Here is a 22,238-nt window from a genome sequence, read left to right as displayed (position 1 = left end):
TTCTTTTTTTTTTTTAAAAAAAAGACAACCCCCCAAAAATACCTCACCAAAAAACACATGCCACACAGAAATGCGCACCAATCTCTAATGTCATTTCAGGCTTTACTTGTTCATTTCAATGGTATCTCTTGAGTGCCTACTGTGTGCACACACTGTACTAAACACTTGAGAGACTAGAATAATGGTATTTATTAAGTGATTACTATGTGCCAGGCACGGTACTAAGCGCTGCGGTAGACACAAGCTAATCAGGTTGGATCCAGTCCATGTCTCACACGGGGCTGCCCGTCTTAATCCCCACTTTCAGGGTATGGTAACTGAGGCACAGAGAGGTTGAGTGACTTGCCCAAGGTCACTCAGCAGACAAGTGGCGGAACTGGGATTAGAACCCAGGTCCTTTTGTCTCCCAAACCCGTGCTCTATCCACTAAACCATGCCATTTCTCAATATAACACAGTTGGTAGACATGGTCCCAACCCATGAGTTTACAGTCTAGAGGGGGCGACAGACATTAAAATAAATAAATTACAGGTATGTACATAAGTGGCTGGGGGGTGGTGTTGAGTATCAAGGGCTTAAAAGGTAAAGATTTTGCACATGTGATGCATAAGGGAGAGGGAGTAGGGGAGATGAGGGTTTAGTGGGGGAAGCCCTTTTGGAGATGTGCTTTTAGTGAGGCTCTGAAGGTGGGCAGAGTTGGGCTCTGTCGTATTATGAAGGGGCAGGAGGGTCCAGGCCTGAGGGAGGGCACAGGCAAGGGGTCAGTAGTGAGACAAATGAGATCGAGGTACAGGCAACAGGTTGGCATTGAGGGATCCAAGTGTAGGAAATCAGGGAGATCAGGTAGAAGGAAGGGGCAAGCTGACTGAGTGCTTTAAAGCCAATGGTGAGGAGTTTCTGTTTGATGTGGAGGTGGATGGGCAACCGCTGGAGGTTCTTGGGGAGTGGGGAGACATGGACAGAATGTTTTTTTTTTTTAGAAAAACAATCCAGGGAGCAGAGGGAAGGATGGACTGGAGTGGGGAGAATCAGGAGGTTCTCAAAGAGGTCAGCCAGGAGGCTGAAGTAGTAGATAAGGTGGGACAGGATAAGGCCTGGAACAGAAGCAGTCGGGATGGAGAGGAACGGGCATATTTTTGCGATGTTGTGATGGTAGAGCCGACAAGATTTCACGACAGAATGACTGTGTGGGTTGAATGAGAGTTGAGCCGAGGATAACGCCAAGGTTACGGGCTTGATTACCCTTAGTTCTTCGGTACTTACTGTGGGGCCTCCCCCATGCATCTTAAGAGCTCTGACGGTTGCAACGAGCACCACCACATGAGGACGGAGACCAGAATATCGGCACTTAATGTTAAAAAACTTTTCCATTCCAATGTCTGCTCCAAATCCTGCTTCTGTCACTGCAAATGGGAAAAGAGATAAATGATCATTGTAGAAGAGGCATGCCAAGATCATTTCCAGTGTTATTTGTTGTTGGTTTGTTTTTTTTTTAAAAAAGTCAATCCAGGTTGCTTCAGAACTCAGAAAATTAAGCAAAAATATTACCTACGAAACCTTCAGGGCCCACAAGCTTCAGCGCAATTTTATCTGCTAGAATCGAGGAGTTGCCATGTGCAATATTGGCAAATGGTCCAGCATGAACAAACACTGGAGTTCCCTGTAGAAAATAAAGCGTAATCATAAACTACTGCAAACTGAAGCTTCAGAACTTAGAAAAATTCTCATTCATATCATTCTTGCTCTCCCCGCACCCCTCCCCCCTCCACCAGCAATATATCACCTTTTAGTGACATGCAAATTTTTTGACCTTGTAGTACAAAAATATCTGAGCGGGCCAGGGTCTGTAAGACTCATCTGGAGCTTTAACAACTTTACAGAAGGTGCCAAAAGTCATCATGCTCACCTCTAGTGTCTGCATAAGATTGGGCTTTATAGCATCCTTCATGAGTACTGTCAAAGCTCCACTCACCCCCTAGGAATAAATGAATAGTCAATAAAAGTTCAAGGGCCCTACCTCTTGGGCTCAATTGCACATTTTTAAAATTTGTCATTTTAAGTCATTCACATAATAACCCTCTTCAGTTCTTTCAGTTATGTAAATTGCACACACATATATGTAAGAAACAGGCCACCGACACCAAGGAACTGTTGTAGAATGACAACAGAAGCAATTTTCAGTTGGGATTCAAGAGGAAACATGATTTCAGAAAACTGCAGCGTACTGGACAAGTTTATTTCTTTATGGTATTTTTTAAGGGCTTATTATGTGTCAGGCACTGTTCGAAGCACTGGGTTAGATACACGCTAATCAGGTTGGACACAGTCCATGGCCCTCATGGGGCTCTCAGTCTTAATCTCCGTTTTACAGATGAGGTAACTGAAGCACAGAGAAGTTCAGTGGCTTGTCCGAGGCCCACGATGGATCCACTAGGCCATACTACTCCTACCCATTTGCACTGGACTGAATCTTTGATGATTCAGTCTGTTTTTGGCATCGCTGATTACGACTGACCAGTTGAAAGGCAAACCCCTCCAAACATTCATTAGCCAGACATTAGGAAGGCTTTGGGGTCACTGTTGACCACACAAAGTCTCCTAAGAGATTATAGCGTAAGTAGAACAAGCGACCGACAAATCTAAGTCCAATAACTCTTGCCATCAGTTTTAACCCTTGGTGAATTTATCAACAAGTGTAAATCTCAGGCTTGATTTTTTTTTCCCATTCGACAGGCATTCTTTCACTCATTCATTTGAAATACTTCCTCTGCTGCTACTGAATTAGTCTCAGATATTCCTGAAATGGACCAAAACGTTCGGTTTCATCACAATTTCCTTATTTTCCCTAAGCTTCTAACATTTTAAACACAGTTTGATTTGCAAAGGAAAAGAGATTAACCTAATGAAGATCAAAATTAGTTGTTTTCTTTTCAGTCTGCCATGGCAACATCACCTTTTTCAAAATGTTGCAACTTCCCTTAGCTATATTTATGCTATGATAAAGACGGCATACCCCACGTTTACCACCCCAAAATATGTTCGTCCTGGCGATCCCTTGCCCACCTTCCCACATCTTGATTTTAGCCCCCTCAGTGAGCACAGATGCTGCTTCCTTCCCCTTTTCCTCCTTGTTTATAGGCAATCTTCCCTGCCCAGGCCAAATCAGAAGAAAGAGGGATGGGGAGAGACCAGGGCAAAATGGTGGATTCCACCCAAGCTGCAGCCCCCGCCTGACCCTCCTGCAGCCCCAGATGCCAACATGGTACGGTCAAAAAATGGAAAAGAGATGGTGGGCCAAGGAGGAAAGTTGGGGATGCAGGGAGCGGCTAGAGGTAGAACAGACACCAGGAATAGAGGAGGATGGGATGAGGAGAAAAAGGGGCGTGAGGGATTTACAGTCTCTGTAATGCTCAGCTGTCACGGTGGGCTGACTTTGGGATGGAAACTAACTGCACGCATATCTATGGGCCAAAATACTCTGCAATGCATTTCATAGTGGGGGTATGTCAGCCGGGGGCCATCATCCACCCTCCCGCAGAGTCAATTTTCTTTTTTCTTTTTTTTCCTTATAGGTTAGTTTGGGGTGGAGAGGTGGAAATGAGATGAAGGAAGAACAAGAGATGGGATCACAGGTGAAGAAACTGAAGCTCAAACAGGCTGAATGAACTACAGCAAGTCAGCAGAAGGGGTAGACTCCAAATTCTCTGGACCCCCAGGACCCTGCAGAGCTGCAAAAGTTAAAAATTCTCCTTACCAAATCTTCTGTACTGATCGGATCTCCTTTTTTGCTAGAAGCCACCACCATCTTGCCCAGTCTTGCTCTCATGTCTTCCAGATTATTCGTGAGAGCCAAGACTGCCATGATTTCACTAGCCACAGAAATGTCAAACTGGGTCTACGGGAAGAGACGAGAAGCTTTCAAAAACTAGAGAATACAGAAAACTCTCTATGAAGGGCGGATTAAAGAGTCTGAGTCTGGCATGAATCACTTTTTGGACTACCTTACAGATTTTTAGAAATTTTTTTTATACTTCAAAAAGGAGTGGTATTATGGAGTCTGCAAAATGAACTAAGACCACACAAATTTTGGAAGACAAGTTTCAAACTGCAAGCAATAAAACAACCTATCAATGAAAATAATATGTAGTTTGGGGTTACTAAGACATGATCTGTGAGCTGTTATGGATTAAGGAGCTGACTACAGAATCACACGAAGAGCTACTCTACTAAGTGGTTACTTGTCCATGAGCTCCGAAGTTCACGAATACTGGAAAATTTACATTTAAGGAAAAATTTGGCTATGAACAACTGGTAGGGCAGGGATATTTTCCCAGGACTATACATTTTAGGCAAGCCCTCTGAGAAGATTTTTCAGGTGATAACTGGGGATTCATTGTGAAAGCTGTCAAAATTCAGTACCTCCTACATACTCCCTTTCACTTTTAAGAACAAGATGACAGAAACACCATGCAGCAGTACCTACTGTAGGGAAGAAGTCATGTGTTGGCGGTTCTGATGAAAGGAGAATGGGAATAAATACGATTTTAACTCGGGACCCCTACTTGTTAGGAGAGGGGGAAAAAAGGGAAGAATTACCATTCTTGTGTAGCCTTTCTCAGTTGGAGATTGTCCAATTGTGATCTTCCTCAGGAATCTGTCATTTGTATCTAATACTTCAGGACAACGTGCACAGAAATAGGAATATTTAAATATTAACATGTATTTAAAAAAAAGAGGCTTTGGGTTACTAGTGTTGCAGTGTCTATTTAAAGTAGTAAGAAATGTCTGATGACTATTTTAGGATACGGTATATTTACATTTCTGCCGGAACCAACATCTAACCCACAACTAACTTTACGACCTGAAAACATTTCAGACAGAAGCTGCATTGCAAAGGAATGTACTGGAGAAAATGCATCCTGTACAAACTAAGTGCTTTATGTTGTAGAGTTAAGTAAGTGATTCATTTACTATTCACATCCATATTCACATTTCATTTGCACCCCCCAAAATCAAACATACACTTCAAACTAAACTAAAATTAGATCACATTTTTCAAAAGGCAGAGATTAAATTGTGTCTGCACTGGTTGAAGAGTTTCTGAGGCTGTACTAGAAGTAACTAAGCACCGGTGTGGAGACGATGCAATCAGATCAGATCCAATTCTTGTCCCACATGGAGCTCCTGGCCGGAGAGGCAGAGGGAACGGGAATTTAATCCCCATTTAAAAGATGAGAAAACCAAGTAACTTGCCCATGGTCATAGGGCAGGCAGATAGTGGAGCCAGGATTTAAAAGTCAGGTTCAGGAGTCCCAGCCCTGTGTTCTTCCCACACTGGACCACGCTGACTAAGCCCTCTTTCCTCAGCTCCACCTCCCTTTTGCGTTATCTAGACTCGCTCCCTTTGCTCTTCCCCTGCTCCCCACCTAACAGCACTTATGTATGAATAATTCTATTTATTTATATTGATGCCTGCTTACTTGTTTTGATGTCTGTCTCCCCCCGCTGCCCCAGACTGTAAGCCCATTGTGGGCAGGGATTGTCTCTACTGCTCTATTGTACTTTCCAAGCGCTTAATATAGTGCTCTGCACACAGTAAGCACTCAATAAATACGATTAAATGAGTGCTGCTTCTCTAATAAAGCAGTAGATTGAAATTTAAAAATACAGACAGATGAGAATTGAGGAAAATAAATTACTTGGGGTAAACGGGCTCAGTTGCAAGAAAATCAGGCACAAACTAATAATAAGAATGATTAATAATTATGGTGTTTGTTAAGTGCTTACTATGCATCAAGTACTGTTCTAAGCACTGGCATAGCTACAAATTAATTAGGTCAGCCACAGTCCCCATCCCACAAGGGGCCCATGGTCTTTGTAGATTCAAATCTTTGACAGATATAAATTGTAAAACTCCCTTGATGAGGATGAAATGTGAAGAGGCTAGAACGAAGAACAGAGGGTGTCCCTCATAAACACAAGGTACAGGAAACAGCTGCAAATTTTAGAGATCAAGCTAACAGAATGGACAAGCAGTTAAATGGCGTTTAAAATAAAAATCAACAAAAACCAGCCTATACAAGTGGGCTGATCCTTTCAAATAATTAATTTGCCTTTGCACTCCACCACAAGAACTCCAGGTCATTTTTTCTTAGGCATGGAGGAGTTTTTAGAGGGGTTCCTTCCCAGAAAATTCTTTTATCTCCTCATCAAGTTAGGATAAGGATGGGGAAGAGAAAGAAACCATCCAGAAAAGGGGTCTTCAGACTGCCAAGCTTCCTTTTTGGAAGACTTGAACCATTATAGCTACATGTCTGATTTAGATATAAAGAAATTCCATCAACCAAACAGTGGGTAATGGGGATTCGTCACGGCCAGGGAACATCCACCAAGGAAATGGGGTAACCAGGCATATCAGATGAGGCCTGGAAATGGGAATCCTGAACCAGGAAACAAAATTTAGCCCTGGATTAGTGCTTGTCTCTGGGAGCCTGGTAGATGCACAAGCGGTTCGGGTTAGAGGTTCTAGACTGGAAGCGCCCTCTGGTCAAGGAACGCCCAATAGATCCCACTGATTGATTGCTTTAAATAAAAGAAAAAAATGATGGTATTTGTTAAATGCTATGTGCCAAGCACTGTTCTAAGTGCTGGGGTAGATAACAGAGTAATCAGGCTGCCCCACGTAGGACTCAAAGTCCTAATCCCCAATTTCCAGATGAGGTAACTGAGGCACAGAGAAGTTAAGTGGCCTGTCCAAGGTCACATAGCAGACAAGTGGCAAAGCCGAGTTTAGAAACCAGGCTCTTTCCACTAAGCCAGGCTGCTTCTCTGATTAGGGTTGGACTCGGAGTCTTAGGGCCAGGTGCATGAAGCTCACAAAGGATGACTTAAAATCACAACAAAGCTAACAGAGGGTTAGGGCATATTTCTGGGAGCCTAAAATGAGGAGGGTTAAGATTTGGGGGTGGGGGTGAGGGGTAAAACAAAGAACTGAATAATCAGGACCTTGTTGAGGGCATGAAACGTTTTCTACCGACTTGGTTACATTGTACTTCCCCAAGTGGTTAGTACACTGCTCTGCAGTGCTCTGCACTATTGAGTAGGTGCTCAATAAATTCCACTGATGGATTGTTGGTACGGGATTTGGAGGAAAGCCAGTTTTTGTTGTTATATGTACGGCATGTGATATTATGGACACTACTGCTGCCTGGATTATTCCAAATCCAATTCGTCTTTCTCCAACATTATTGGCACTGCCAATTTCTCCCATTTATCCTTATATATTCCTTCCTCTCCTCCAATGAATAACAACTATGTCGGGGTAATCGCTCTCAGAATGTGACTGTGAGCTCATGGTGGGCAAGGAATGTGTCTGTTCTTGTATTATACTCCTCCATGAGCTCAGTACAGTGCTTTGCATACAGTAAGCGCGCAATAAATACAACTGAATGAATGAATGACTCTGTCTTCCTGGACAATGGGAGAATGGGTAACTTCCAATCAATCTATTGAGTGACTATTTTGTGCACAGGGCACTCTATTAAGGGGTTGGAAGAATATGATAAAGTTAGGAGACACAATCCCTGCCCTCAAAGAACTTCAAATCCACTGGGGTACTCAGACACAAAATGATGACATATAGGAGGAAAATGAATGGACAAATGGATATGTGGATGAGTAAATATCTCAAAAATAGAGCAGATAGCCTCTGTGTGCAAAAGTCCTACAGGTTGCTGTAAATTTCCAACATTGTTTTCTAGTTCCCTTCCCCACTCCACCCCTTCTTTAGGTTAGCAGGTTTAAACTATACTTAAGGACAGGAATGAAAGAGCAAAATAAATTTTTTCCAAATGATTTTCTAGAATGTAGACTGTTAGATGAAGTTTAATTATGCCATCTGTTCAACGTTATTCTTGGAAAATAAAAAGAGCCCTCGATGTTGGTTCTGGCATTACAATAATGGTCTTAATTAAATGTCACTAACTGGTACCAGTCACTGAGCAACCTTCAATTAACAAACAAAGTGTTGGTTTAAGATTGCCAACATAATGATTGGATTACAATTTTTCCAACGACTCTGAGAGCTCTATAATGGAAACTCTGTTGGTTCGAACTAAAGTTCGGAGTCTTGGATCTTTGAACAAAATAGGGAGAGTCATTTCCACAGAGTGCATCCCTTCAAACCACATAAAAAAAATCCACACAATCATCTTTGTAAATCCCTTTTTACTTCAATAGAAACCATCTCAATGGTTGGTGATACCTCTTTGCCAAGTTATGGTTTCTGGATCGATATCCAATCTCACGAATCTGTTTATCTCTTCCTCGGTCAACGTTTCAGGGCTGTTTTTCTCAATGCCAAGTCTCTGAAATTGGGAGCAACAGGCTTTTAGAGAAGGGGAGATTTATCAAAGCTATTGGCCTTAGGAACTTTACTTTCACGTCACTAAAAAGTCACTGGAGGTTTATTCTTGAATGGCATACTAATAATAATGTTGGTATTTGTTAAGCGCTTACTATGTGGAGAAGCAGCGTGGCTCAGTGGAAAGAGCACGGGCTTTGGAGTCAGAGGTCATGAGTTCGAATCCCAGCTCTGCCACTTGTCAGCTGTGTGACTGTGGGCAAGTCACTTAACTTCTCTGTGCCTCAGTTACCTCATCTGTAAAATGGGGATTAAGACTGTGAGCCCCACGTGGGACATCCTGATTCCCCTGTGTCTACCCCAGTGCTTAGAACAGTGCTCGGCACATAGTAAGCGCTTAACAAATACCAACATTATTATGTGCCGATCACTGTTCTAAGCGTTGGGGTAGACACAGGGGAATCAGATTGTCCCACGTGGGGCTCACAGTCTTAATCCCCATTTTACAGATGAGGGAACTGAGGCACAGAGAAGTTAAGTGACTTGCCCACAGTCACACAGCTGACAAGTGGCAGAGCTGGGATTCGAACTCATGAGCCCTGACTCCAAAGCCCGTGCTCTTTCCACTGCGCCACGCTGCTTCTCACCACTACTGGAGTAAGGAGTAACAAATGGAAAAGGGTTCTTAATAGGAGGTGCCACATCTCACTTTACCCAGAGACCAGCATCACTCAAGCTACTGCTCCATACCACTTAACAAAAGGTATTTGTTGAGAACCCACTGTGTCCAAACATTGAATGAAACGTTTGAGGTCACTGGCACCTTCTACTTTAACTGTACGTGGACTGCAGACCAACAAAATGGTTCTGCCCTCTCTCCTAAATTTCTCCAAACACCAAAATGAGATAACTGACTCACCTGTAATCTTCGGATCTGAATCTCAGAAAACTTCCTAACGCCACCAACTGAAGGAACCAAGCGATTAAAAAGTGCCTTGAAGGGGAAAAAAAATTACATATTTGAAGGAAAATAAGGATCACTGGATCACCATTATTGCAACTATTTATTTATTATTTACTAACTGTTCATCTATTTATCTAAAGCAGCCTTTGCCCCCTACTCCCTTACCTCGCCTCTCTCCTTCTATAACCCAACCCGCACACTTTGCTCCTCTACTGCTAACCTTCTCACTGGGCCTCTATCTCGCCACCGATCCCTCGCCCACATCCTGCCTCTGGCCTGGAATGCCCTCCCTCCTCGAATCCGCCAATCACTCTCCTTTCAAAGCCTTACTGAAGTCCCATCTCCTCCAAGAGGCCTTCCCAGACTAAGCCCCAGCTTTCCTCATCTCCCACTCCCTTCTGTATCACCCTGACTCGCTTTGTTCTACCCCGCTTCCAGCCCCACAGCCCTTATGTACATATCTATTATTTTATTTATTTGTATTCATGTCTGTCGCCGCCCGCTCCAGACTGGACGCTTGTTGTGGGCAAGGAATGCATCTGTTTATTATTGTATTGTACTCTCCCAATACTGCAGTGATCTGCACACAGTAAGCGCTCAATAAATATGATTGAATGAATGAATAAAGGTAGCTTGGCCATCTCGGGAAAAATCCAGATGTTCTGAACCCCGGTTTTTATGTTGCACTGTACCTTATCCGTCTGGGTCATCTCATGGAACATGCGGGCATCAATAGCAGCGGCAACTAGGTTATTAGCAGCCGTAATGGCGTGAACATCACCAGTGAGATGAAGATTGAACTACAAAAAAAGAGTAACACACCACTTTTCCAAAGCAGAAGCAGTCCTGAGTGAAGAATCTGGATTTATGACAGCCTTCTATTAGCAGGGCAAAGATTTGAAAAGCAGGGCATACAGCAAATGCTAGCAACAGAACCAACCTACGAGTGCCCGGCCCCTGATTCCTTAGTGAAGTGTCCAGATAATATAATCAAAAAGTCCCATTCACCCTATTAATATTAAAAACAGGAAGAGTTACATTCAAACAATTCAACTTCCAAACCAGAAATGGGAAAGAGGGATTCTGCCGTTGAGTTACATGTAACTACTGCCTGTGGGAGTGTGAACACTTTTGTGCTTCCGAATTTTCCCAATGGTCATGTCAAATTAACTCTCCATGGATTGTTATTTTCCGGGGAATATAAACTCTCATAGTTTAAAGCCCACCTCAAATATTAAGGTAAAACAGGTGATCAATGATTAACCAGATATTTTCTTGATATTGAACCTCCAGAAGATACAGGCGGATAGTCTCAACCAAGTATGCGAGTCAGTATTCAAGTCAAGAGCTTTCTTTGCTAAGAAAAAAACTACTCAACTCAGTAAATTGACAGAGGAAAATTATTTATCCTGGGAAAACTACATGCGATTCTTGATTAAAACTTACTTCTTCCATTGGAATAACTTGAGAATATCCCCCGCCTGCAGCTCCACCTATGTAAAGGCAAGAGGAAAAAAAAAAAGAATTGGGCTTCTTCCCTGACACCTCTCCAAAATCAGGTCAATAAAACTCATTTGTGCTCCACATGCAGTCTTTTTACCCTGCCAGAATGTAGCTTGAGACTCACAACCTATGTCTTACCACTAACGATCCCATTTCCCAGAGCTTCTGCACGCCACCTTGGTTCTTTGGTCAACCTCCTCCTTCTGCTCCTCTGACCTGAGGGAGTCAAGGGCCTCCCTGCCACCGTTGAGGAGTTAAGTTGGGAAGTTATTTCAGCGCTTAGGACAGATCCCGGACCGTAGGAGGTCCTCGGTGAATATGGTTGACGGTACAAGTTTACCAATTATGGAGGACAACATGGCTTTAATATTCATATCCTGAACTATGAGAAGACTCTCATCTTGATCATAAATGGACAAAAATTGTGCTTGAAGGGGGAAAATATCTAACTATAAAATATAAATAGATGCCCATGCTTCAGTTATTGTAACATCAACAGTGTTATTTCACAGTTAAACAGACTGCTTTCTAAATTGGCTAATGAACACTCTCATAAAAAGGCTCTAGGGCCTCTCCTCTTTGAAAAGGAGTTTGCCCTCCTTTATCTGTGCCCCTCCAATTGATATTTTAGAGAATCCAACAACATATTGAGTGTGATCATTTCCCCCAAGTGCCAACCACTCTAAATGGGTAAAAAGCTTTCAATCCTTGTATGGGCTGACTTCCAATATTTTCTCCTAGATTAAATGCCCTCACCGTTGTGTTCAACGGAGATGTCAGCTTTTCATTTTGAGAGGAGGGGTGAACGGGAATGTTGAGAGCGGGGCCAGAGTAGGTGTCATGATGGCAGCCCCTTCTCTTGCTCAGCCCCAGAGCCTGGGCAGGACCAGAGAAGCAACCACCGTGCCAGCAGAGAAGCCTGCACAGTTGGGAGGGTGAAATTTTTCAGTAGTACTTATTGAGCGTCTCGCTTCTCATGGGGGCTTCATTCCAGACCAACCCCACAATAAAGGAAATTAGTATGGTAGCAGAAATGTCTTCACCAGTACCACGTTCCCACATACAACCTTATCCTCTGACATTTGCATGGGTTCTGTGCAGAGAAATGTGGGCTCTCAGAATTTCCTAACAGCAGAGTAAAAACATGTTGTATTTTCATGGGTCTACTTGGGTTAGGTTTTCTCCTCCTCCCCTCTTTCTTTTACCCGCTTTCTCAAAACCCAACCCCAATTTTAGTCCCCCAGTTAAAATGAAAATTCCAGAGAGGGGTGCTGAGGATGAGGGAGGCCTCTGAGAAGCAGTATGGCTTACTAGATAGTTCTCTGCACACAGTAAGCGCTCAATAAATACGACTGAATGAATGAATGATAGAGCACAGGCCTAGGAGTCAGAAGGACCTGAGCTCTAATTCTAGCTCCGCCACACATCTGCTGTGTGACCTTGGGCAAGTTGCTTAACTTCTCTTGTTCTTCAGTTATCCCATCTGTGAAATGGGGGAGAAGAGTGTGAGCCCCAAGTGGGACAAGGACTGTGTCCAACCTGATTAATTTATATCTACCCCAGTGCTTAGAACAGTGCCTGGCACATTGTAAACACTTAACAAGTACCATTATTATTATTAAAACAGGGACTGTGTCTCTCCCTCTTACTAACTCTACCAAGGACTCAATGAATAGTATTGAATGAAATAGCTCATAGTCCCTGCCTCATCGTCACCTCCGTCTCTTTTTCCTCTTCTTCCTCCTCCCAGGGGGATCTTACCCACAGCTGACGGAGGAGTAGCTGCTGTAATGGCCGTCGACCACATGGCCAGGGAAGGCTTTGTGCCACTTCCCGGCCTGGAGCGGTCAAGCGGCAGATGGCTCAGGTGTGGAAACGGTGGGTTCGGGGCCCCAAAACACCTGTTAGAGCAGTTCCATGAACCCAGAGTATCCCCCAGATTGAGGGGTTGGGATTTTGTGGGTAGATGGCTCATTTCCATGGGGCAGATGGCTTGCCAGCTTGGGGTTAAAAAGGGGAGGGAATATGTCTATTGTTCTTTTGAACTCTCCCAAGTGCTTAGTACAGTGCTCTGCCCACAGTAAGCGCTCAATAAATGCACTCGAATTAATGAATGAATGGCCCATCTCTGACTTCCGCTTAGCTCCAAAGGAAGCTAAGCCTACCCAAAAAAGCCGTGGGGGTGGAGCCATCCCATCTTCACCTCCATGGAGTCGGATCCTCTAGCGACCGATGAGACTAATGATCGCGTTCATACCTTTGATCCCAAAGGTTGGCCCTTGAGATGGCTGTCGTACACAAGCAAAGACGTTCTGCTGAAGGTGAGCTCCCAGAGCTTGGACTAATCCGATCGTGGTCGTGCTTTTCCCTTCTCCCAGGGGTGTAGGAGTGATTCTTCGGCAGAAAAATAAATATGCATAAAACAGTGATCCTTGGATTGGATCTTATCTACTCTGACACCGCTCTACCAAAGCCCCAGATAGATTCTGGACTAAAGAATAACCAACAGAAAACAAAATCCCATAACACAAAGAATTTCCCAAACCCGCAGAGGGGTTTGATTAAGATTACCAATCAAATCAACAAATCAGCCCCAAGCTCATTCTGCAGTACACCTTAACCATTAGAAAACAAAATCCCACAAAGAATTTTCTGAAACTGCAACACAGGGGTCTGATTAATATACTCAATCAATCAACAGTATTTTTTGAATGCTTTCAGTGTGCAGAGCACTGTACTAAGTACTTAGGAGAGTATAGTACAGTTGGTAGGCATGATCCCTGCTCTCAAGGAGTTTACAGGCTAGTAGGGGAGACAGGTATTAAAATAAATTACAAGTCAGGGAAGCAACCAAGTAAAGGACAGATGTGCTGTAGGGTTGGGGGTGGGAGTAAGGGTGAGCATTTAAATGTGAAGCAGCGTGGCCTAGTGGAAAGAGCCTGGGCTTGGGAGTCAGAGGTCATGGGCTCTAATCCCAGGTCCGCCACTTGTCAGCTGTGTGACTTTGGGCAAGTCACTTCACTTCTCTGGGCTTCAGTTGCCTCATCTGTAAAATGGGGATTAAGACTGGGAGTCCCACGTGGGACAACCTGATTATCTTGTATTTACCCTGGTGCTTAGAACAGTTCTTGGCACATAATAAGTGCTTAACAAGTACCATCATTATTATTATTATTACCTAAATGCTTTGGGGGTGGGACTAGGTGCAGAGGTGAGGCAATAGGGAGGGAAAATAGGGTTGGGGAATGAGAGTTTAGTCAGGGAAGGCTTCCTGGAAGAGATACGATTTTAGTAGGGCTTTAATTATGGAGACAGTTCTAGTCTGTTGGCTAAATGGAGGAAGGGAATCCCAAGCAGGAAGAAGGGAGGGCCCGAGCAAGGGATCGATGGCAAATTTCGAATGAGAAGAAGGGGTGAATTCTGGAGAGGTTGCAGAGGAGACGATCATAGAAGCAGTGTGGCCCAGTGGATGAAACACGGGCCTGCAAGTCAGAAGAATCTGGATCCTAATCCCAGTTCTGCCACTTGTCTGCTGTGTGACCTTGAGCAAGTCACTTCATTCCTCTGGGCCTCAGTTACCTCATATGTAAAATGGGGATTAAGACTGTGAGCCCTATATGGGATAGGGACTGGGTCCAACCTGATTAGCTTGTATCTTACCCCAGTGTTTAGTACAGTGGCATATAGTAAGCACTTAACGAGTACCATTAAAAAAAACAACAGGCGTGACAAGACAGTGACTGATTGAATATGCATACTGAAGGAGAGATGAGTCCAAGGATTATGCTAATGTTCCTTTGCATGCTCTCCATAAACCCCTAAAATTTCTAGAATAGTTCTCTACTAAAAGGGGTAAATTTTTGTGTGTGAAAAAAATTAGCATTACTGAACAAATCTCCCAAACCTCTCAAATCCAAAAATACGCCCTTAAACAGGTTTCAACTTTGGCCCTGAAAAATTCAGCAGTAACCCTTCACCCAGAGACTGTTCCTCCTCCTTTGAAAAAACCTTTATGATTAGAGAGTTTGTGTCTCCCTTGTAGTGACTAAAAGGTGACATCAGAAAAAGACCTTAATTCGTTCTTGCTCTCTTTTTTTTGTTTATGGTATTTGTTAAACACTTACTGGTGCCAGGTTCTGTACAAAGCGCTGGGGTAGATACCAAGTTAATCAGGTTGGACACAGTCCATGTCCCACATGAGACCCTCAGTCTTAATCCCCATTTTACATATGAGGTAACAGACATGGAGAAGAGAAGTGACTTGCCCAGGGTCACAAAGCAGACATTTGGTGGAGTCGGGATTAGAACCCAAGTCCTTCTGACTCCCAGCCCCATACTCAATCCACTAGGCCACACTGTTTCTTCATGGAACGAGAGCCAAGCACAACCTTTTCTTGGAGTCAGAAGTAATCAATTGATCAATTGTATTTATTGAGCACTTTCTATGAGCAGAGGGTCTGTACTAACTAAGCCCTTGGGAGAGTACAACAGAATTAGCAGCTGAATTCCCTGCCATAGTGAGTTTAAAGTCTCGAGGGGGAGATGGAGATTAATATGAATAATTTATAATATATAATTTACATTATATACACAAGTGCTGTGGGGTTGGGGGTGAGGCAAATATCAAGGGTCCAAAGGTCACAGCCTGAAGTGCACAGATGAGACAGAAGGGAGAGTGAGCTGGGATAAAGAGGGCTTAATCTGGGCCGGCCTCTTGGAGGAGATGTGACCTTAGTAATGCTTTGAAGGTGCAGAGAAGGAGGGGAGGGTTCAGCGTATTTGGAGGAGTTCCAGGCTAAGAGGATGACGTGGGAAAAGTGTCGGCGGCGAGAGAGACAAAGCCATGTGTGATGTATCCAAAGCCTAGAAAACTGTGACTAAATAAGGTATTACGACTGCTGTTCCTTCTATTTTATACCGCACATTTGTCAAACAGTAAGAAAACCACCCAATGACCCCGAGATCAATCACTTGACAACGGCCCAGAAAGTCAATTGGTAGGAAGCAAAACCAACCCGGTAACGACGACGTATTTTCCATCAGGTTGATCCTTCAGACGTTCTATGGTAGAGAGCAGAATCTTGGCTTTGGTCTGGCCGTACAGTTCCACCTCTTCGGAAAGCAAACCAATCTCTCGAGCCAGGTGACCAATAGTCTTCGGGATACAAGATCGCGATATTTCAATGTCGCTTAAAAGAAATATTAGATAACTCAATTAGCGGGGCCTTCATTCAAGTCAACCTCACACTTCTAATTTTCCCCCAACTAACTGCTTGCTAAGGAGGCAGCTTTCAACAGTCACTGGCCGAGAACCTACAAGTTTCATACTCCATCTGAAATCAGAGCGGTAGGACGAAATCTCCAGGGAGTTTACTGCTCACAGCTACCAAAGACAGTTTTACATCGATTGCTTTAGAGTGGGCGTTCTTTATCCTTGTTTGACAGCCTGCAAGTACTTAAAATTTTAAGATAGACTTCATTTCCAGAAAATGCAATGAAAAAAAAACTAATCGACTGCTGTTTTCTTGAACACAGGTGTTGGGAGCAAAGCACTCAAACTTTGCAATGAATGTTAACTAAATTTACTGAGAAGTAAAGAAGTAAACACAGCCAATCAGTGGCATTGATTGACAGAGTACTGTATTTGAGTGCTCTTCAGCACAGAGGCCAAAGCCAACTACTTCTGCTGAGCTATTGCTTTTCAATTAATTTCAGTACAGGATATCAATTTTTGATTTCGCTCAGGATAGACCTTTGGCATCCGGCATTGTGTCATTAGATTACAAATCAATCAATCTGTCTGGTATTAAGTGCAGAGCTAAGAGTTGATAGAGGCAATCCCAGCCCACAAGAAGCTGAGAGTCTTCAGAGGAAGCTGGACGGACACTAAAATAAGTTACAGAGAAGGGAAAAAATAGAGTATAAGGATACGTAGATAAATGTTACGGGGCTGGGGATGGATGAATATCAAAGCTTTTAAAGGGTACGCACAGCCAACTGCCTAGTCGGCATAGAGGGGAGGGTCGGGAGAGGGAATGAGGACTTTGTCAGGGAAGGCTCCTCCTCGTAGATATTTTAGGAGAATTCTGAAGATACCTACTTGTATGTTGAACGTTTTTAATGACTAAATGAAAAAACACCAAGAGAACTTCCTTACAAATCCCGATTATGCACCAATCAGACCTCACAGTGAATAGCCACACATGATGCCCCAGGAGGCCTTAATTACCGTACCTCGGGACAGGATTTAGAATCCGGAGCTGATTATACTGGATGTTCCACTTTCCAGGCTTGAATTTTTCCAGGAAACGTCTTGCACTCTCTACTGTGCTCTAAATAAATACACACGAGAGACATTCATGTAGCATTACGAAGTTGATTAATCCAGCTCCTTTCCTGGCTCACAGAGCATCTTCGATAGACTACTTTCTCTTTCAGATACATCTTCTCGACCTCACCTCCCAAACACATACAGAAAATCAGGTCGGCAGGTCAGGGCCACCCAACCAGGCCGGCTTGAGGGATTCTTAAATCGCAGAAAGCAGGCATTCAGAAGCGCTATCTTTCAAGGGTTGGCCTGCTTGGATATTTAGCTGAGGCAGTGGCCCTCGGCCTGAACGGGGAATGTCTGCCTCTTTGTGAACCCCACTTCTGAAGCAATGCTGGAAATATGTTGGCCTCGTCTCTTTCTAAGGGGACCACCAACAAGGATGAGGGACTCAAGTTGTTGGGAGTGAAAACAGAGCTTGGAGATTTACACGTCTTCTCAAGTGACCCAATGAGTCCAGTGTCATCTTGGGAGCCCCGAATGAATTAAAAGAGGGAAAGAGAAAAGCTGAATACTATAGACTGAAGTCACTGGAAGAAACCTCGAAGCTGGATAGTCTTCAATCCCCTGAATTAAAACAGGGGAAGAGAAAAGCCAAAGACTGTAGACTGAAGTCATAAGAAGAAACCTGGAAATGGGTGGAAGCCAAGGCGACAATTTGGCAGGCCGTAATGTGGGACAATAGTTTTCTTGAACACCTGCTTCACGACCAAGCAAAACAGAGTAATCAAGCAATCTCATTCGATAGCACCCACCGGGTGCTCAGCACACTAGAATTAGCATACATGAGTCCTCCTCTCGATGAGTTTACAATCTAGTCTGGGATTCATTTTAGTGCGAGTCATCATTTTCAGGAAAGAATTCTCTGACTGGCCCTGGTTTCTGGGATAAAATGCAATTAAAGTCCTATTCCTCAAAAATGTTCCTATCAACATGGCCTAGTGTTAGAGGATGTGGATTCTAACTTTAACTCTGTGACCTTGGGGAAGTCACTGAACCTCTCTGTGTCTCAGTTTCCTCATCCTTAAATGATTACAGCTCTGTTCACCTTCCCCTTTAGACTGTGAACCCCATGTGAGATAGAGACTGTATCCAATCTGATTTCCTTGTATCCACCCTAAGGCTTAGACAGTGTTTGGCACATAGTAAGCACTTAAATACCACAATTATTTACTATCACTGAAAAGCTGCTTTTATAATAATAATAATGCTCTTATTATTATAATAATAATAGCATTTGTTAAGCACTATGTGCTGAGCACTGTACTAAACCCTGGGATGGAGTCAAGCAAATTGGGTTGGACACTGACCCTGTCCCACATGGGGCTCATAGTCTCAATCTCCATTTGACCCCTCATCTCCAATCGACCCCTGGGCCACGTCCTCCCGCGGTCCTGGAACGCCCTCCCTCCTCACCTCCGCCAAACTGATTCTCTTCCCCTCTTCAAAACCCTACTTAAAACTCACCTCCTCCAAGAGGCCTTCCCAGACTGAGTGCCTCTTCTCCCTCTACTCCCTCTGCCACCCCCCCTTTTACCTCTCCGCAGCTAAACCCTCTTTTTCCCCTTTTCCCTCTGCTCCTCCACCTCTCCCTTCCCATCCCCACAGCACTGTACTCGTCCGCTCAACTGTATATATTTCCATTACCCTATTTATTTTGTTAATGAATTGTACATCGCCTCGATTCTATTTAGTCGCCATTGTTTTTACGAGATGTTCTTCCCCTCGACTCTATTTATTGCCATCGTTCTTGTCTGTCCGTCTCCCCTGATTAGACTGTAAGCCCGTCAAACGGCAGGGACTGTCTCTATCTGTTGCCGACTTGTTCATCCCAAGCGCTTAGTACAGTGCTCTGCACATAGTAAGCGCTCAATAAATACTATTGAATGAATGAATGAATGAATTTGACAGATGAAGTAACTGAGGCACAGAGAAGTGAAGTGACTTGCCCGAAGTCCCAAAGCAGAAAAGTGGTGGATCTGGGATTAGAATCCATGACCTTCTGACTCCCAGACCCATGCTCTATCTACTATGCCACGCTGTTTCTCATCACAGAGAAGCAGCGTGGCTCAGTGGAAAGAGCACGGGCTTGGGAGTCAGAGGTCACGGGTTCTAATCCCAGCTCTGCCGCTAGTCAGCTGGGTGACCTTGGGCAAGTCACTTAACTTCTCTGTGCCTCAGTTAACTCATCTGTCAAATGGGGATTAAAACTGTGAGCCCCACATGGGACAACCTGATCACCTTGTATCCCCCAGCGCTTAGAACAGTGCTTTGCACATAGTAAGCGCTTAACAAATACCACAATTTTGTATTTTATTTTTTATCTATTCTTATCTTTTTACATATACCAGAATAAAGCAATTTTTTTTTTTGGACAACCCAAGCACCTGCATTAACATTGCAACGGTCATAGGTCCAACTCCTCCTGGAACCGGAGTGATGTACGAAGCCCGCTCTTTTGCTTCGTCGTAAGCCACATCTCCAACAACTCTTTTCCCATTGGGCTTTGAATTGTCTGCAGAAAATAACGAAAAATCCTTAGAGTCCCAAGCAGATCTACACGATCACCAATGACAAAACACACAGGAGACTGGGTTGAATCCCCAACTGTGTGTTTTTTCCTCAATTTTGTCTTAAAAATGAAATGCCATGATATCTGTGGTGGTGTGTCCTTGGCCCCACTGAATTTTGGCAGGACAATCTTTGTTCAGCTAATCAGTGTACCAAGCTTCCTGGTTACATTTCTCTGCCTCAATTTCTTTTTCCATAAATAAACCTCCATCATCATTACAATGCATTATGGACATCATTAACATGGTGACGGCCATTCTGCAGGACATGGTACTAGATGCCAAAGTTAATTAGAAAAGAAGCTAAGCTTCCTGGCCCTGAAGAGCTTATAATCGAAAGGGAGAAAACCCCCCAGATACACAGTTTGACCAAATGGAGAGGGAAAGCCCTTTCAGGGAAAATGCTGAGATTTGTCTAATAATGTATCTCAGGGTGTTCAATAATTTCAAGCAAGAAGTATAGGCTAGCAAAGTTAGATTTCCCATTTTGCTCCCCCCCAAAATACCGACAAGGGTATTTCCTACATGACCTTTTAAATAAATCCACTAAAAGCTTTCAAAGGCTTACAAAAATGAATAAAATGTTGAGATTTTTGGTGTTTAACGAGAATCACTGCGTGTGACTCCGGTTCCCAAAGAAGCTTCAAGTTCAAAGAATGAAAACAGCTCTAAGTTATTGATGCCAATTAAATGCTACTTGTATTTTTTTAAATGCTACTTTACAAAACCCCCACAAAGGCATATAATGGGCGCACAAAGCCTCAACCATACACAGCTGCCCGAATCCCGTTTCTACAGCAACTGGCAGCAATGTGGAAGCTCACTGTGTGAGCCGAGGAATAACTCAGCATCTAATTCCAAAAAGCAGCACCATAAATATATTCAAAAGGCAGAGAATATAATTTCACTCCCTTCAAAAGAGTGCCAAGAACAACTACATATTATAGCAGGAAGGACTGGACAAAAACAAATGCAAAAATTTTATCTCCTCCACCCCCCTTTCTCCCTCCCCACATACACACACAAAGAACATCCTACATTTGACTTGATGGCATTTCTCAAGGAACAGGGAGACCTACACATCTCGTGATTTTATCATCATCTGAGCCCTGCAATCTGGACACTTTTGGTCTTTCAATTACCATTTCCTTTTGCACCCCTAAATTCCCTTTCCTGGGCTGAAGGAAAAACACTTGTCTGCCCAAGCTTGACCTTGGATAGAGGGGAGGAGGAGGGATGAGTTGGTAAGACACAGAACTCTGAAGGAATGATGTGAATAGAGAAATACGGAAAACAGCCAGCTAGAAAACACCACTTCATTCTGCAGCCCCCAACACTGAAACAAAAGCAACAAGGTGGGGGGTTTGGATTCATTATACACTCCTTTCTGCTGTATAACTTGGGAGGCCTTCTCCCCATTTCTCTTGACACTGCAATCATTTCAATCTCTTCTTGCCTGGGAAGAGGAAAGTGATGTAATGAACAGCTTCCAAAAGCTGAGTTCGACAGGCCAAGTCACCGCTTTCATATCTTTTCTTTAATAATCCAAATTTGAATTTCAAACAGAACTCTGCTGTATCAAGAGGACCCAGTGATTGACAGCAGCAAGTGATGGACCATGTTCTCAACAGGTTACACACTTTCACACAATCTATTCCTAAAGGATCATGCAGGAAATAACTTCATTTTAGGGAATCGTGAGTCCCGTCACATGAGAGCAGGTGAAATTTTGGAAATAGTTCCACGTAATGCAGAAGCTACAATTGGACAATGATATGGTATTTTTATAGCAATCGCTATACAAGAAAGTCATTTACCTACTTCAATATAGGCACCTATGCCTATTTACAGGTGCATATACCTATTTATATAGGTAGATATACTTATAAATATACCTATTTATAGTTACATTTACCTATATTGTAGTCATCATTAGGACTTGAGACAGAAATACCTGTTCAGAAACCTGAAGGGTTTTTCCCCCGTCCTTGTAACTGAGAAGGCAGAACTGTTCAACCACCCAAGGTTTTCCTAGAACCACCTAGCATAAGACCTAGAGGTCAGCAAACTGGGAAAAAAATACCTTACACACTCCTCTGTAATCATTAGTTTGCTCCTAAACTTGGCAAAATAAATATTCCTTTTGACGAATTCGCCAGAACTAAATAAAGCTGTGGCTGTTAAGTGATCGGGTGTCCAGCAGAATCACTAGCACTGTACTGAGAAAACTGCTAAAATTCAAATATACAAGACCATCGGGGAATGATACTCAGATAGGATTAATGCACGCATAATTAAGCTCTAAGGAGCATAGTGGCATTTCCTGGTTCGTTCATTCAATCGTATTTATTGAGCGCTGTGTGCAGAGCACTGTTCTAAATGCTTGGAAAGAACCATTCGGCAACAGATAGAGACAATCCTTACCCAACAACGGGCTCGCAGTCTAGAAGGGGGAGACAGACAACAAAACAAAACAAGGAGGCAGGCAGTTTACTCTCCTTTCTACCATTC

The 22,238-nt window shown here is 43.4% G+C and overlaps 1 protein-coding gene across 4 annotated transcripts in view; it reads right to left on the bottom strand.

Annotated features, from left to right (window-relative positions):
- MTHFD1 (methylenetetrahydrofolate dehydrogenase, cyclohydrolase and formyltetrahydrofolate synthetase 1) overlaps positions 1-22,238 on the bottom strand; it is a 90,123-nt gene that overhangs the window by 13,010 nt on the left and 54,875 nt on the right. For all 4 annotated transcript variants that reach the window (XM_029062766.2, XM_029062777.2, XM_029062793.2 and 1 more), the window contains exons 9-21: positions 19,545-19,672; positions 17,064-17,161; positions 15,845-16,018; positions 13,087-13,223; positions 10,773-10,819; positions 10,019-10,126; positions 9,282-9,356; positions 8,264-8,366; positions 4,597-4,673; positions 3,755-3,895; positions 1,907-1,975; positions 1,549-1,660; positions 1,264-1,403 (exon numbers count right to left, since the gene is read on the bottom strand). In XM_029062766.2, the coding sequence (XP_028918599.1) occupies positions 1,264-1,403; positions 1,549-1,660; positions 1,907-1,975; positions 3,755-3,895; positions 4,597-4,673; positions 8,264-8,366; positions 9,282-9,356; positions 10,019-10,126; positions 10,773-10,819; positions 13,087-13,223; positions 15,845-16,018; positions 17,064-17,161; positions 19,545-19,672 (1,409 nt within the window). The remainder of the gene's footprint in view (positions 1-1,263; positions 1,404-1,548; positions 1,661-1,906; positions 1,976-3,754; positions 3,896-4,596; positions 4,674-8,263; positions 8,367-9,281; positions 9,357-10,018; positions 10,127-10,772; positions 10,820-13,086; positions 13,224-15,844; positions 16,019-17,063; positions 17,162-19,544; positions 19,673-22,238) is intronic.

The sequence above is a fragment of the Ornithorhynchus anatinus genome, chromosome 1 (assembly GCF_004115215.2).
Source record: "Ornithorhynchus anatinus isolate Pmale09 chromosome 1, mOrnAna1.pri.v4, whole genome shotgun sequence".
Classification (NCBI taxonomy): domain Eukaryota; kingdom Metazoa; phylum Chordata; class Mammalia; order Monotremata; family Ornithorhynchidae; genus Ornithorhynchus; species Ornithorhynchus anatinus.
Note: the sequence above shows the minus strand (reverse complement) of the source record. Positions and strands in the feature narration are given on the sequence as shown.